The sequence below is a fragment of the Tyto alba genome, unplaced genomic scaffold (assembly GCF_018691265.1).
Source record: "Tyto alba isolate M040663 unplaced genomic scaffold, T.alba_DEE_v4.0 Super-Scaffold_30, whole genome shotgun sequence".
NCBI lineage: Eukaryota > Metazoa > Chordata > Aves > Strigiformes > Tytonidae > Tyto > Tyto alba.
In genome coordinates this window covers 423,240-439,660 of record NW_024881305.1, presented here as the reverse complement: position 1 = coordinate 439,660, position 16,421 = coordinate 423,240, and the positions used below count along the sequence as shown (strand labels likewise).

At 57.5% G+C, this 16,421-nt stretch overlaps 2 protein-coding genes across 6 annotated transcripts in view; both read right to left on the bottom strand.

Annotated features, from left to right (window-relative positions):
- Positions 1 to 1,383: 1,383 nt before the first annotated feature.
- On the bottom strand, positions 1,384 to 6,359 carry ELF3 (E74 like ETS transcription factor 3). 2 transcript variants are annotated; one of them, XM_033001989.1, is made up of 9 exons: positions 6,253 to 6,359; positions 5,297 to 5,470; positions 4,576 to 4,797; positions 4,232 to 4,318; positions 4,022 to 4,141; positions 3,733 to 3,822; positions 2,976 to 3,092; positions 2,601 to 2,796; positions 1,384 to 2,456 (listed from the first exon to the last, which is right to left on the bottom strand). In XM_033001989.1, the coding sequence occupies exons 2-9, from the start codon at positions 5,457 to 5,459 to the stop codon at positions 2,336 to 2,338; spliced, it is 1,116 nt and encodes a 371-aa protein (XP_032857880.1). In that variant the 5' UTR covers positions 5,460 to 5,470; positions 6,253 to 6,359; the 3' UTR covers positions 1,384 to 2,335. The 2 variants fall into 2 exon arrangements, with proteins under 2 accessions (XP_032857880.1, XP_009965180.2); XM_009966878.2 differs by having other exon boundaries at positions 5,297 to 5,465.
- A 3,875-nt stretch (positions 6,360 to 10,234) lies between these two features.
- KIF21B (kinesin family member 21B) overlaps positions 10,235 to 16,421 on the bottom strand; it is a 43,429-nt gene continuing 37,242 nt past the window's right edge. For 2 of the 4 annotated variants that reach the window (XM_042800032.1, XM_042800033.1), the window contains one exon: positions 10,235 to 15,335. In XM_042800032.1, the coding sequence (XP_042655966.1) occupies positions 15,281 to 15,335 (55 nt within the window). In that variant the 3' untranslated portion in view covers positions 10,235 to 15,280. Of the gene's footprint in view, positions 15,336 to 15,986; positions 16,181 to 16,421 lie in introns of those variants that run through there. The other 2 variants (XM_042800030.1, XM_042800031.1) reach the window with 1 other exon arrangement.

Here is a 16,421-nt window from a genome sequence, read left to right as displayed (position 1 = left end):
AGCCCAGGGGCGACAGCACAAGATGGTCCGTGTGAGACCTTGCTTTGAGGGACTCATTTCTCTCTCTTTTGCATAAAGTCACACTCTTGAAAGTGTGGGATGGGTGATTTTTAACTGTACCACATCTCCAGCAGTAATGAAGGGCAGTTAGGAAACAATGCCTGGGTCCTCCTGCCAAAAATTCATCTCAGGCTTTGCAGAGAACCCTTACTTCCCAGGGGAATCCCCAAAACTCCCCCTCAACCTTGCTGATGATGGGCTGGCTTCCCTTCTTAATCACTGCAGGCACTGACTGAAGCCATTCAGAAGGATGTGGCATTGCTTTTGCCTGGGAATCCCAGACCTGGCCGAGCTTCCAGCTCAGAGGGTCAACAGGAGCTGAGCAGTGCTATCCCCTGCATGCCCACATTCAGCAGGGGCCTGTACACCAGCAATGGGTTAGGGTAGCAATAAGACCTTCTGGTGCCCAGCAGTGTTCAGAAAGACTCGTTATGAAGGGCAGACCATGTATGCCACCTGGGAGTGACATATGGATCACTGCCAAGCTCATGATAGGAACATATCTGAGAGCCTGCTCGGCCTCCAACCCCATGAATTCCCTCTTGCAGCCCCACAGACGTATCCTGTGGGTTGGAGATATCCTCTCAGAACTCCTGGAGCACCATCCCTGCCTCCTCATGGCTGGGTTAGCTGGGGAAGGCTGGTGTTGCTGTTGAGCAAGAGGGGACAGTTGGTGTGTTTGGGCTGCCTAGACTTAGCAGTCCTCCTCTTGAAGATACGGTCCTTGAGAGGCACCCAGGTCCTAGGAGAGACTCCCAAATAGCCAGACTGGAAGATGAGCAAGGCTTAAAGATATTGCAATGACTGTGCTGCTTCTTTTGGCCCTTCATGCTTCAGAAGAGAGTGCTGGAGATCCTTCTGTAGCCCATGACTCCCAGCCAGGCTGGAGACCTTAGTATGGAAGGACCTGAGAGAGACCACCCCCACACCCCAGACCACAGCAGACTGGGCTCTGGGACCAGTAATATGCTTCTGTCTTGGAGCTGGTGCTCCAGGAAAGCCCTCCTGCAAAGACGAGTGCCTTGGCTGAATTTCTGGAGGGTCCTCAGGAGTGCCAAGGTTTGGGAGTGGATGGAAGATGCCCCTGCATGGCTGTGGCTTTGAGACAAGGCCGCCAGAACTCTCTCCCACCAGCCCAGGGACAAACAACGCACCTCACCCAAAGGAAGATCCTGTGACTGTGTGCCAGGATGACCAGGCAAGTCCAGGCCACAGCAGGCAGGAGGGATGGTGGCAGATGGGGTTCATACAATAGGACTTCCCAGGTAACATGAGTCTGGTCCCCACCATGTCTTTAAGAAAAACAAGCAAAACGACAGGAGGTACAAAAACCCAACCAAACAACAATTTATTCCTCTTATGTTCCCATTTGAAAAGGAGGAAAGCACATGGACATGCTGGGTGCCTGGCTGGGCTGGCATCCTGCTCCTGTGGCTGACACAGAGCCAGTCTGTGCCCCCATGACATTGCTTCAGTCCAGCTGAGCAACACCACCTGCCACAAGACACATGCATGCCCTTCAACGCACACTCTCACACGGGAACATCTTACTCATGAAAAAATATATCTGTACATTCATTCTGTGTTTTTTTTTTTAAGTCTTACATAAATTAGAAGCTACTTTTGGGGAAAAGGCATCTGGGCTGGAAATGCAGAGCAGCCCTGCTGTCCCCAGTCCTCCTCCCACTGAGGGTTCTCCAGGGCTAGGTGAAGCTCCACAATGTTCCCATCTTCTCTCAGTAGGTACCAAACTGAGAAGCTGCTGCACAGTGCGGGCCTCACCCATCCCACACAGAGCAAACAGGACGGTGGGCACCTTCAGCACGGTGCAAGCAGGAATGGGGGAGGACCCCGTAGCTGGGACAAGGTCTGTCTGATCATAGGTGAGATGGTGGTGCCGCCTCTCTGCCTGGGCAGGAGGTGGGTGACAGCAGGAGACCCACTGGGCTCTCACTGTGGTGCCAGCTGCCAGCTGAACTTCTCTTCCCCTTTGCGTTTGTCCAGGCTTTGAAACAGCCAAAGTCACTGTGACTCCAGTCGGATGTACAAATCCAAGGAGGGAAACAATAGTTTAAAGCAACCTACTGGAGCCAAAATATTAGCTTTAAACAGCTCAGTGCCAGCAGTCACCAGTGTGCCCAGGTAAGGGTCAGAGTTTCACACACTGCACAGGGCAGCAGCTTCCACATACAGCTGCAGGCAAAGTTTCCTGCCAAGGAGCCCAGCTTGGGGCTGGCCTTGAGGGGCTTGTCAGTCCCCGGCTCATCCAGTACTCCTACAGCTCCTTGTTCCTGTTGAGCACCTCCTCCTCCTTCCAGCCGCTGGAGTTCTTCCCAAACTTGTACACCAGCCGTCTCCCATCGACTCTCTCCAGAATCTCTCGTTTGTAGTAATATCTGGAGGAGAGGGAGGTAGAATCAGGGCTCTGGATGCAGTCCCATGTGCTGGGGAGCTGCTGTGGGGGATCAAGGCTGAGCCCTGGTGGGTCTGACCCAGCCCTGTGGGTCAGATCCCCTCTGGGGACAGGGGAGGGAACTCACCGCATGGCTCGGCTCAGCTTCTCGTAGGTCATGCTGCTGTTTTTCTTCTTCTGGCCCCAGAGCTGAGCAACTGCCTCTGAGCGCAGGAACTTGAAGACACCCTCCCGTCGGTCCTCCCACTTCATCAGCCCCTCGTTCAGCTCGGGGTGGATCAGGATGTCCCGGATGAACTCCCACAGATGGGTACCTCTTGGGGCTGGAAGAGGAGAGCAAGTTGTATATCATGGAAGATGACGCAGGTCCCTGCACTTTGGATCTCCCTAAACCCCCCTGCCAAGGGGCATGGCCAGTGGATGTGGCCCTTCCTCCCATTTCCCCCTCATGGAACCAAGCTGGGGGAGGCAGTCCACGCTCCTGGCTGGAGGGTCCACGTACAGTGCTTGCTCTTCCGGCTCTCCAGGCAGTCTCTGCTCTCCTTGCTGAGTTTTCGGGGCCGTCCCCGTTTCCGCTTGCCGTGTTTGCTGTCCCCTTTCTTGCTCCCTGCAAAGCCATCTGTGCACATGGACAAGGGGACATGTTACTCAGTGCAGAGCCTGCTGGGTTGCAGCTCCCCTCTCCCTGGGCACAGAGATGTTGTCCTCAGAAGCAGAAGCACAGGGGCGAGCTGGTTGGGGCAGGGGAAGAGATCAGGGGCTGCACCCTCTTTTTAGGCCCAAGTACAAGGGAACCATCCACCTGACAGCGAGGTCTCCCAATTCCCTCCAGCCTCATCCCACCTTCATCCACTCCACCATACTTAGGGCAGCACGCTGTTTATTCCCCAAACCTTGCTGCTTCCTTGCATCCCCAATGTCCCCAGTATCATCACCAGCTGGGATCAATACTGAACACAGCTTTCAGTGCCCAGGATCTCTGGCTGCAGCCTTCACCCTACCACCTACCCCTTCCCACCAAGCTCACTGCCCTGGCTACCCCAGCTCTGCCCCAGAGCCTGCACCATTACCATGCTCAACAGAAGGAAACAGACCCATGGTACACAGAAAACCAGCTCCCTCCCTCCTTCCCAGTGTGGGGATGGATGTTCAGGTGTTATCCCTAAACCACTGCCAGATGGGATGTTCTCTGCAGTTGCTGGAACTGCCCAGGAGCAAGCCCTCCTTTCCCAGCTCCTGGTGGGAAGCAAACAACTCACCTTCAGGGAAGAGCTTTGCTTCTGCGGGGTCGAGGTCGAGGTCACTTCCACCGGAGTCCTGGGAGTTGGGGCTGTGGGACACTGCAGGCCCTAAGAGGCAAAGGGACAGGGCTCAGACCACCAGCTGCTGGCATCTGGAGATGCTTTCACAGGGGTTCCCCCCAGTGACACCCCTGCCCCAGGCAGTCTGGTGCAAGACCGAAACCTGCCCTTGGTGGTGGGACAGTTCCTCGCTGATCTCCCAGATCAACACAAGCAAAGGGAGTTTGTCACAGGGCAAAACACCAACCTGAGACATCGGAACTGCCTGGGGACATGGCACCAGGTAAGCAGGTGAAGTCTGTGGATAGGAAAGGGTTTGTGGGCTTCATGTCCTCAAGGAAGTCCTTGGCATATGAATTTCCCAGCTCTGGAAGGGGCAGAGAAGGGAAGAGGTTAGCCCTGCCTGCACCAGCACATGGTCCCTGGAGAAAAGGCTTGGCTGGAGCCCCTCTCTTACCCAGGTGGCTGGAGTCCAGGAATGTCTCTTGGGAAGTTGCATCTTCTTTTTCCAGCAAATCAATGATCCAGTTCAGCTCATCGGATGCTGCAGGGGTGGGGGGGACTGACATTAGTGATGCTTGTTCAGTATGGAGGGGAATGGTGCACACTGGGAGCTGAGCCCAGCCCTGCCTGGACTCTGGTCTGTACCCCCACATCCCTCTGTGCAGTCTCCCCAGTGCAGCCTCTCCTGGGCAGCCTCCGCAGTGCCCTGGAAGCATGGGGTCATGGGCTGGTAGGGGGTCTTGGCCTCAAGCTTCAAGCTGCCAGGCCTGGAGACAAAGAGGACATCGGGACACTCACTGATCTCATGCAGGCGGTCATAGAGCTCATCCCCCAGGGGCCCAAAGATGAGGCGCATCTGGTCCCTGGTGCAGTGACAGAGAGCATGCCCGTCCATGTTGCAGCAGGAGAAGTCAATGGAGCTGGCATCATACTTGTTCTTCTCCACATGGTAGCTGATCCACTCCAGCACCTGCACCTTGGTCCAGAAGTATGGGAGCTCACTGAACCACTCCGGCTTGTCTGCAAGAGACAGAGAGCAGGGCTCAGGGGCAGGGCAGCTGTGCCAGCGCAGTGTGGCACACTTTCGGTGTCATTCGTCCCATACATGGTGGCATCCGCCCTGCTCTACCGGTGTGTTCCCCGTGCCTCCACCAGGGCCATCCCATGATGGTCCCACTGGCAGAGTGAGACCCCTGGCACCAGGACTGCACTTCCAAACTGCTCTCCTGGTGATCCTTGGCAGCCCATTCCCTGGGATGTGCTGCGGGAAGAGGTCAAGGGGTCCCTCATCTTCCATTTGCAGCTGATACGCTCCAAGAAGCCGCACCTTGTTCCACCCAGGGTCTCCAGCAACCTTTTAGCCAACACACCCTCGGGGAAACTGAGGCATGGTGCAAGCTGTTGACCTGCCCCAGTGGGTCCAGGACCTTGCAATGCTCTTCCAAGCCAGCTGCACTGCCTGGCTGCTGCCTTGCGCACTGACTTCCCTGAGCAGTCACCACCGCACCCCCAATCCTACCTGTGCTCTGCGCTGGGGGCTGGCTGGCGGGGAGGCTCAGCCCCAGGGTGCTGTCGTCCTCAAGGTGTCCCAGCATGTTCAGGGTCGGCTGCACTTCTTCTGGCTGGTACATGGCGCTGATGTAGTTAGAGAAGATGTTGCTGATCTCGCAAGATCCCGCCATCAAGCTCTGTGCTGAGAGATGACAGTGAGCCCGGGCCCCGGGGATGTGGGTGGGGGGCGCTTGAGCCTGCAGCATCTCTGGGACTAGGCTGGGTGAGGCTGGGCTTTCCCTCCCTCCACCCATCATCACCTCTCAGTTCACTTCTGCAGAAACACCCACCCAGCACCCGCTTGACTCACCACCGCCCCAGGGGCCAGGAGTGAGGGAGGCTGAGCTGAAGCAAACTGGGGACACAGCATCACAGTGCTTGCAGAACAGCCCAGTCCCCAGCAGCCCAGCCTCACCAGCCCCACTGGCAGCCAACACAAAGGGACAGTGAGCAGGTGGCTTGCAGAGAATGGTGTTGCACAGCCCCTCCGTGGGGCCGGGCGCCGCAGGGCACTCAGCCACTGAGAGCATCCCCCAAGCCCACAGCACAGCAGTGCTGGGGCTGGCACAGCCTGCTGCAGGGACGCCGGTGTTGGCAGCTCCAGTCCTTCTCAACCAGTTGCAAGAAGCACATCCCAGAAACTGTGCAGCCAGGAGGAGACAAGCCCCTGCCAGGCCCTCATGGAAGAGCCAAATCTTGCTGTTTGCTTGACAAAAGCTGGGGGCCGGAGGGGGGGCGCCCCTCCAGACTGCCGTCTCACTGGCCCCCTGGAAGGGCTGGCAGAGGTGCTGGGAGAACAGGCGTGCAGCGAGAAAAGACCAAGTGCATCCCCCTGGTGAGAGCGAAGATACACAGGGAGGGAAGCAAAGCAGCCGTGCTGGGCTCAGGAACATCAACAGGCCCCGGACGAAAAAGCTTTGGTACCTTCTGTGATGGCAATCCTGGGAGGGGCAGCTAATCCAGAGAGCAGCGAGGAAAGACGGAGCACAGCCTGCCCGGCCACTAGCCACTGCTCATGGGCCCGGGGAGGCTGGTGCTGATGGGCAAGCCCTGCCCCAGTCTCCTCTTTTATAGAGCAGGCGGGTAATGCGATCTGGCGGCCCGAGGGGAATTCCAGCCTGAAACGTTCATGCTCCCAGATCCAGGTGATTTGCATAATATGAACCACCGGGTCCCAGCCCAGCGCTGCCTTGCCGGGAAATCTGGGTTGGCCAGTTTAATCATTGTCAGAGCCCTTGCCCTGCTGGTGCCCAGAGTTTCACCCACACCGTCTTCGCGGGGTGTTTTCTTCGCTGCTGTTTGCCTGGCTCGTGTTTGTTTGCTCACAGCAGCGGGTTTGCTCCGCTCCTGCTGCCAAGCAAACACACCCGGTAGGGCTCAGAGCAGGGCCCGGGGGCTGGGCATCCCTCCCGGGGGGCTCTGCCCCCGCCAGAGGGGGCTGGGATGCTGCCCCGAGCGCCCACCCAGCCGTGTGGCATCCCCCTGCTCGGGAGGCCAGCCCAGTGGGTGCTTGGAGCACAGGCTCTGCTGCTCCCCAGTCTGGCGCAGGCACAACTTCTTCCAAAGGGGGAGGAAGGACCCAGCGACCGAGCAGGGCAGATGCTGGGGATGGTCTGTGTGGGGATGGAGCAGAGACCAGGCAGGTACCCGAGTATTGCTGTTCTCTCTGTTAGGATGGGTCCATTTTTGCCTGCAGGGAGGTCTGGGACGGGCTGCAGAGCTGTGACAGCCCACTCCTTGCCATTTCACAAGCGCCTGGCACAGGCAGACACGTACACTCACCAGGGACACATGCCAGGGGACAAGGCAAGGTTGCGGGATGCGTTTGGGGAATTACCTTCTGGTGGCTCTTACCCCTGTGACTCTTGGGACCCTGTCCGGTTATGTTCATGCTGGTTTTAGCCCTGTGCTGTCACAAGAGCCCCAGGCCAGCCCAACCCAACCACCTGGCACCATTTGCCTGGTGCTGGTACTTTGCCAAGCCAGCCACATCCATACCACAGATGGGCTGGCACAAACCCGGGGAACTGCGTGAGCAGGGCAGACCCTGACATCACAGAGCCACCTCTAGGTCCTTGCCACTTCAAATTGGTGCCTGGTAGCAAACCACCTCCTGTGACAAGGTGGTGACAGACTGTCACAAATATGGATGCTCTAGCTTGGCCCGTGGGCAGGGTGGCTGTGTGCCCCAATCCCCCTTGTCACGTCACCCTGACCTGCCATTCCATGCTGTGGCCCCAGGGCAGGCAGGGCCAGTGTGCCAGCCAGGAGGTACCAGCTCACACTAGCTGATCACCTGCCCCAGCTTCATTCCTCCACGGCACAGTCACGAGTGCTGGGTACTGCCAGGCCCCTTTGTTTTCTGGGCACAGCATCCCACAGTGCACAGGGATGTCCCCACGCCCGGGAGCAGCCCCTGCCACTGCGGCCATTGGGAAAGCCAAGGCCACAGAGGAAAACATGAGTGCTGGGCAGACATGGAACCTTAAGCCTGTGTTCAGCCAGGAGCTGAGTCCGGGGTTCCACTGTGCCTGGGGACCTGGCTGCCTGACTGTACTTACAGTGCTTGTGGTTAGAAACCTGCCCCTGGGGAAGTGTTTACCACCCGCTGCTGAAATGCAGGTGTCTCTGGAGCAGAGTGGGACATGACAGCTCTGCAGCATGCCCTGCACCACACACTAAGAAGTCTCCTGCCCAAGTCCTGCCCAGCCCACCCACAGCTCTCGCTCAGCCTGGGGGATCTGATCAGATGCCTGATGGGGCTCTCTGGCATGGACCACACTGAGCATCCTGTTTCCCAGGTCTCCACCTTTCAAGGCCCACAGCAGACCCTGGGAAAGTGCCACAGTCAGTCCATGCACCTGGGCTATGCCACCGATGGAAGAGGTGCCCTTGGTGGGTGACATCTCCCAGCCCCTTAAATGTGCCTGACGTGCTGGGAGCCCTCCGACTCCTCCTCCCTGTTGTGTTTGGGAGCCAGCAGGCCAGTGGACCTGAGCAATCCTTCCCAACACCCTGCAGGCACCCTCCCGCTTTAGTCACCTGGAGAAACTGCCTTCCTGCCCATCTGCCCCACTGATGTGCCACAACCCAGGCCCTGTAATGGGCTGGGGGGGGATGATCACAGTGGGGGACACTCCCCGGCAATGCTGAGACACTGTGCTAAGAGTATGAGAGAGCATCAGCCTCTCCTGGGGTGATCCCCATCCCCCCCCCAAGACCCACAGGTCATCAGCAAGCTGCTGGATGGTGCCCATGGGACTCTTCACTGCTGAGGAGCAGCTTCAGCACTGATGGGCTCAGGGCAACTCCTCCTTGAGCCTGAGGATTGGTGGCAGAGAGCTGCCATAATCTCATTGCCAGAGCTGACAGCTTGCAGGGAAGTGTCCCTGCTGTCCCCTTGCTGCTGGTACAAGCTCCCAGGGCGCCTTCATGCTTGTGGGGAGCATAGCAGAGGGTGCTGCCAGACGGCTTAGTGTCTTGCTGCAGTAAGAAAGAGGTGGTCATGAGTTTGGAGGGAGTAGATGACATGAGGGCCACCAAGAAAAGGTACCTATGGTGCAGTGAGTGGCTGGGACGTCAGGCGGGAGGGGGATGCTACTGCTGTTACATGCCCTGCCAGGAGTAATCGGGCCTGTGATACCCCCACGTTTGTTGCCCCACAGATCCTGTTCGCCCTGGCAGGACTGTGCTGTGGCAGTGGGTATGGAGACTCACACTGAGACAAGCCATGGCACAGGCTGAGGGTGACACAGGATGCAGTGCTAGGGACTGGTATGGCTCTGGGCACCGCCAGCTCTCCCCAGACACCGTTAGCACAGCTCTCAGGAGCCCTGCAAGGTGGGTTTTGAGCCCAGGGTTATGGGGCCCCCAGCCGTCACCCCACAGCAGCAGCAGCAGGGTGTGGGGTGCTCTCCATGCAGAGTGCGGTGTGTGCCAGGAGGAACCGCATCCGGGGGGGTCAGCGCAGACACAGCCTGTGGCTGGTGGCTCCCTGCTCAGCTGCTCTGTCCGACCAGTTTAACCAGTGCTGGCTGGCTGGGGAAGAGAAAGTGGCGGTTGCTGGGGCTGAGGCCCTGCCTGGCGGCGTTGGGGGTGCAGCTCGCTGCCCCCCTCCCCACCTTGCAGCACCCGGGGCGGGTTGGTGTCTCCAGTGTCTGGAGGGGGAACAGGCTGGTGTTGGCACCGGTCACCTCTGGGTGCTCAGTGGGCTGGCACCGGGGTTACATCCCCTGCATCCCCACCTGGATCTGGGCAGCTCGAGGGGGGACACAGACCCTGCTGCTCCCCACTCCAGCAGCTCTGCCAAGCCCCGGGCACCGCTGTCCCACAGCCGGGGCTGCCACCTGCCGGCTGTCCCCAGGGTCCCCCTTGGTCACAGCTGGATGGTCACTGGCCCCAGGGAGCCCCTCTGCCCGATGACCCCAGCCCCAGGGGAGCCGGCTGCCCTGGGGGGCCTGGGGCCAGGCACCTGAGCCCCACAGCACCCTTCTGCAGCCCCAGGGCCCTGCCAGCTCGGGGACCTAGAGATGCCTGTGGTGGGGTGATGCGATGCTGCAGGGATGGGGATGCTCTGACTTTGGCGGGGGGTTGGCTGACACCTGGTTGGACCCCTTCCTCCCCTCTTCCTCCTCACCAGGAGAGAAGGGCAGAGCCAGCCTGGATAGGTCTGTGCTTTTTCCACCTCAGCCCCTGAAGTTTCCCCCAGTGCAATCGCAGCTGCCGTGTGTGCCTGAGGACTCAGTGCCTGGAAGGATGCAAGTCACCTTCTCGTGACACGTGGTAGGGGCTGAAGGGCTGCAGCAGCATCAGCTCACCCAGCCTTTCCCTCAGCTCCTCTGTCAGGTGCATCATGGTGGGACAGGTGGTGCTCTTCCTCTCTTCCAAGTCATCTCCGCTCAGTCACTTAATCTCAGTGTGTTTTATTTGTGAAGACAAAAAGGCAAGGAACAAACACAGCCATTGAAAAAACATGTACATCATGAGACCAAAATAACTTACACTATTTACAGGAACACATCGAGGTATAAAATATACGTACACACCTTGTCCTCTGACAAACCCAGACCACGGGGCTGGGTTGCATGACCCAGCAGAGAAAAAAAAGCCTTCATAAGAGCTGGCCTCTAGAAAACAGCTCCAAACAAGAAAAGGCACCTGCTATTTGTGATACTTGTGCAGCGGGAAGGGGTGACAGAGCAGGCAACACAACGCTGCAGTTGCCCAAGCCCTGCCACAGGGCTGGACTGGAGGGTACTGGGTGGTTTAGAGATGTGGGGGATGCAGAACAGCTGGCAGGCACCAGGGCAGAGCCGTTACAGATGAGGGGACAAGCCCCTGGGACAGGAGGAAGGTGCAGGCATGTGCTTTTCTGGGGATGAGGCCCAGGAGGCCAGGACAAGGTCTAGGGGATGGGGTGTGTGCTGGGCTCCCACCCAGTTACAGGTGGAGCACCGTGCAGAATGTGGAGAGGCCAGGGCCAGGGCCCCCATTCCCTCCCCAGGAGGGTGAAGGGGGCTCAGGAGGGCATGCAGCCTGCAGGACGGAGCAGAGCTCCAGTGAGCTTGCTGAAAAGCAACTGGGAACCCTGTGCTCTGCAGGGTTTGTACCCGCACCCTGTCCATCATGGGACAGGGGAAGGACTGGGACAAGGGCACTGGGCGAGCACCTGTGGGAGCAGGCACTGGTTCTACAGTACCAAGGCAGGAGGCAGCATCCCAGACCCCAAAGCAGCTGTGCTCAGAGGTGCTGGGGAGGAACAACATACCTGGCAGAGACGGGCCCCTTGTGCTCCAGCTCCTCGCAGCTGGCCAGACTGAGAGATGCACTGCCAGCCTGTCCTTTTGTGCCATAAGAGCTGTGGGGGCCAGGGAGGGGGCAGAGCCCAGGCTCCCTGGGCGGGCTCACAGTGGTTTGAGGGCCCAGTGCTTTTGGGCTCCTGAGTCATCTCCACCCTTTTGTGTGCAATGCTCAGCTCTGGGCCAGCATTATACCCTCAGCAGAGGCTGGAGCTGGCCCCAGTGTGCTGGAGGGAAGAGACACACAGAGCAATGGTCAGGGCCCAGGGACAAAATCATCACCCAGTGATCTGAGGAAGGCAAGGACCTCCTGGGACAGCAGGTATCATCACATCCTTGGCACAAACCAAGGCACCCAAGGGTGAAGCAAAACGAGGTGCATGGTGTAAAAACAGCTCCAAACTGTCCTTGCAATGGAGGGGCTGGCAGAGGGGTTCAGAGACCACAAGAAGGGACTTAAGCTAGGCAGCAGTGCAAGTCCTGAGCCCCAGGGGAGCACCCCTACACAGTGCAAAAGGGTGAAACATCTCACCTGCTTCCTCCAGCAAAGAGCCCTCACCATCATCCCCAGCCCCACCTCCACCTTGGTTGTCCAAACCCACCGCCCCAGTCTGAGCTCTGAAGGACCAGAGTCCAAGGGGCCACCCTTGCTAGACCACCTGTATAGTAGGACCTTGTGCTTTAGTATTTAGGGGAAGCTGCCCCCCCAAACTGACAGCATGGCTCAGAGCTACGAGCCCCTTCCCAAACCCCATTGTGCCAGGGGATTGGGGTACAGTCCTGTGCCAGCTCCCCAGCCCCAAGTAGGGAGTAATCTGGAGGCTCCAGAGTTACGCTGGTTTATGTTCAGTGCCTGGGACAGGATCTAGGTTCAACTACATTTTGGGGGTGAAAAATCAAACATCACACACAAGAAGCAGCTTCTCTCACAGACCATCCCCACCCTGGACAGAGGCATTTACAGGACCAGTTCCCTGCTGCTTCAGGCTGCTGCCGAATTACAGCAGGCTCTGGAAAATAAGGACTAGGACCAGCCCGTTCCAGCAATGTGCTTTGCATGGACATCACCCAGACAAGAAGGGCTTCATTGCATCCACAGAGAACATCTGTAAGAGCAGAAGCAGGAATACAGGCTGAGCTGAGCCTTTCAGAGGTCCCTTTCCATCCTTCAAAGGGACCAGCGGGACCACCTCCAGGCTGCAAATCAACCCAACAGCTAACGGCAACAATGCCAAGCATCCCACCAGCAACGGGACCAAAGTATCAGTGTTGAGACCCAGCTGGGGGATCCCACTGCAAAGGTGAGAGCTGGGAGCACGGGGGAGAGCAGGATGCTGGTCCTGCTGTGCTATCCAGCAGGAGGCAGGGAAGAGAACACAAGGGGAGGCTCAGACATGCAGTGAGGTGAGGGTGAGGCCACGTGTCCCCAGGACAAATTCAAGTGTCAAAACCATAACAATAACAATAGTTAAGAGAAAAAAAATTAAGACCATAAACTCCCCACCTCATCCCCAAAACAAAACCCAATGATGACAGCACCCAGCTTGCACCGTGAGGTAGCTAAACCAGATTAACACTCGAGAAACGCTCTCCTGCATGGAAAATACCAACCCACACAGATACTAAGACATAAACACACACACACACACACACACAGAGGAATATGGGATCACAGTCACCCCTTGCTTCAAAGACCTCCTTCTCCAGACCCCTGCTGTTGTGCCACAATACCCCCAGCTCCCTCCACCTGCAGGCTGTGAAAGCCTTGAAGCCACCTCAGTGTGCTGCTGGATGCTCAGCACCATCCAGGATTGGCTACTCAGCCCTGGGAAATTAAGCAGGACCTGCAGCCTACGCACAGGAAGAAAAAGGTGGCGAAAGATGAGACAGGTGTGACCGCAAGCCCCCCAAGAGCAGGTCCCTGCACCGACTGCAGCAGGGAGCAGCGAGAGGTTTCAGGCCAGGCACTGGTAGATCTTGGTGCAGACACAGATGCATAGGGTATACACGGCTACACAGTCAAACACACACCTCCCCTCTGGCCAGGGAAAGGTTAAATTGGCTGAGGAACAAGCAGGGAAACCCCCTCCAAGACAGGCTTAGAGCGTAACACCTCCTCTAGCCTCCTACATCTGTGCTACCCTGGCAGCCGTGGTGCCCCGTGCAATTTTGTTTGCCCCCTCCAGTTCTGCAGGTCACCCAGCCCATAGCAGCTGGCACTGGCACCACATCTCCACCGGCTGCAGTCCCGGGCTGTGCAGGGCTCAGCCAGGATCACCAGGGACCAGTCACTGTCCTGGGCAGAGTCACACCCGCACGTGCCATCACGCCCTCCGCCAAGGCAAGCCAGTAGGATGGGGTTTTTCCCCCCCCTAAAAGGCAACCCCTCCCATCAAATCAATAGAGATAGTCCTGTCTTTCAGGATGCAGAGGAATGTACACACTCCACCCGGAATGGTTTTAACAAAGGCTGGTGGCAAATGATCTGGGGCTGGTCCACAAGTCACCATGGTTGGAGAAAGCAGAGGGGAAACGGTCTGTGCTTTTATGGGGCAGGTCCTGGAGCCTCTGGCCTCTGAGATCCCAGTTCAGTGCTAGTGGGATCATGTGGAAAAATCCTTAAATTTGAGTTCAAACGCTGCTGCTTCTGTGACAGACAGGAAATGAGAGTATGTGAGGCAAGAGCAACACTTCTGGGGTCTCCTCGGCTATCCCGTGAGAAGTCCTGCCTGGCCCAGGGCAGGACAGAGCAGGGGATGGTCCAACAGGCCACAGGACAGATGGAGGAAAGCTCCAGTGTGAGACGAGGGCCTTGCCAGCCCCTTGAATAGGAGAGAGGGAGTAGGGAGCCTGGAGAATCCGTGTCCTTGTGGAAGCACTCCTGGATGGAGCCCCCGGCCTTTCATGGAGATGGGACTGTGAGAGATCATCCACTGCAGCACTGCCCTTCAAACGTGTGGTGAATCAGGGCACTTGTGCAAGACCAGTGTGTGCAACCCCTTACTCACCCTGCTCCCAGCACATCTGACTCCAACCCAGCCCATCCTACAGCTCCCCTGTGCCTTGCTGGGCCCTCTCCGGCTCCTGGATCCACGGGGGCTGACAGCCCAAACCTGAGCTAACCCCCTCCCAGGTAGAGGGCTGAGAGCAGTGCCCAGGGGAAGGACTTACAGCTTCCAGCTCCCAGTGATGACAAAACAAGATAGGCCACAGGGGTGGGGTTGACAAATCCAGCTTGTCTTCTTTGCCCTGTAACCTCCATTCTTGCTTCATTTCTCCGTCTCAAGGGGGTTAACATGCAGAAGGAATCTACCACAAGAACCCTGCTGAGAGCCAAGGTGTCAAGAGCAGGGCCAAGCAACCCTTCCCCACTGCAGAGCAGGGTGGGCACACAGAGAGGAGCCCAAGAGCCATGGGTCAGCTGAGCTTATGACTGGGGTTTGGAGAACATCAAAGGGAACCGCCAGCAGGTTTGTCTGGAAGTTGGTGGATGGAGATCTTCCCAGGCTTGCTATGCCTCCAGAGCAGGGACATGGCAAAGGGGCTCAGAGGTGCACACCTCCAACTGCTGGGGACAGGTAGACGGACTATGGGAAATGATGGGACTACCTGGAAAACCTTCAGCAGGCCCCCCACAGCAGAGAGGCTGTCCCACAAGTAACGTCTCCAAAGAAGCAGCAGACACCAAATGTCCTTGTGGCCATCGAGCAGAGAAAAGATTCCTGCAGGAACCAGCCCCAGAGCCAACAGGGACAGAAGCAGCACATCTCAGTGGAGGCCACATGAGCCCATGGTGGCAGAAGGGAATTGAGTGTCTCAGAAGGAGCCAAGGAGCTTTGACCTTCAAGAAGTCCTGGCTGGCGTTACAGCAGTGTGGGTGAGAAGAGAGATGAAACATTTCTTAGTCACTGGAAAACCATCAAGAAACTTCAGCAGGAGGGAAGGTGGAGCTGATGGTGTCCCACAGAGCTGCCTCCTCACAGGAGCTGGCAGTGCTCAAAGTACCAGATGGGACATCGTCCACCCCGTTGGGTCAGGTACAAGGAAATCCCTATCCCTGGGCTGAGCTCCTGTAGATGACCGGGTCTCGATAGCAAGGGAGAGGTACCCTGACCTTCACCCTCCTGTCATGTCTTCCAGTCTTTTTGCAGTTGTTAGTTTGACCCCATGGGTAGCCTCCTCCCACTCCAGAGCTTCACTGTCAAGTCGCTGAGAAACAAAGGTGAGAGGGACAGCATGACCCAGGGGTTCCTGCAGGAGCCCTGCAGACACACTGCAGAGGGGCACTGCAAGGAGAAATGCCTCCCACCCCCAGCCCATGGCAGCATGCAGCCCACAAGACTTACAGGCCCTTTTCTCTTGGCAGGAGGTTGCCCAATCAGTTTTGGGGAGCAGGCAGGCCCAGTGGGGCTCAGCCTCCAGCTCACCTCACTGGCAGCAGTTGGGACAAAGGGAAAAAGTGACCCTCAGGGCTGACCCCGACATCAGGACTCCTGTACCCTTTGAACGAGCTCTGATTAGGTCAAAGCAGTGACACGGCAGGGAGCTGCTATGCTTGGTCTCCCCAGGGCATGGGCTGCTTTGGGGGTGGCTGCTGACTCCCATCCCACCATCCATGCAAGGGTGAGGGCAGGCCACGGCTTCCATGGAGCTGCCACAGTAGATGTGGGCACTCGGCAAGGAAAAAAAAAAAGCAAACCAAAACAATGCAGGGGTATGGCTGGGACAAAGGGGCAAGTCACTTCTAGCAAAGTTTTATCAAGTGGGGAAAAACGCAAAAGTTTCATACCGTGAAGAAGCAGCTCAGACCACAGAAAAAGAAAGAAAAAGAGAGAGGAGCAAAAGCAAGCAACAGAGAGAAAGACAGAGGGAGAAAGAGATGGAGAGAAAGACACAAGGAAAGAAAAGACAGAAGAAGAGTGCATGAGCAAGAGATTCAAAAAGAGCAGGAGGGTCAAGGCAGACTAGTAGCACGGCCCTTTATGGCAAGGACGCGTCGTGGAAGGCAAGGGGTGAGCCCAGGCACGTAATTCCATAACTTTACCCGGCAGTCACTGTGGCACAGATGGGAGGTAGGGAGGAGGAGAGACAGAGAGAGACAGAGAAAAAGGAAGGGAGAAAAGGGACATGGTCGAAAAGAGGATATCAGAGTCTTGCTGCCAAAGAGCTCCCCAAGAGCAGCAGAGGATGCCCAGCCCCAGGGGAGAGGGGTCCCTGAGTGGGGGGATAGCCCGGGGCATCACCAGAGTGTGGGCAGGGGACGGCCAGGGGAATAGCTCTTGGCACTGCAGTGGG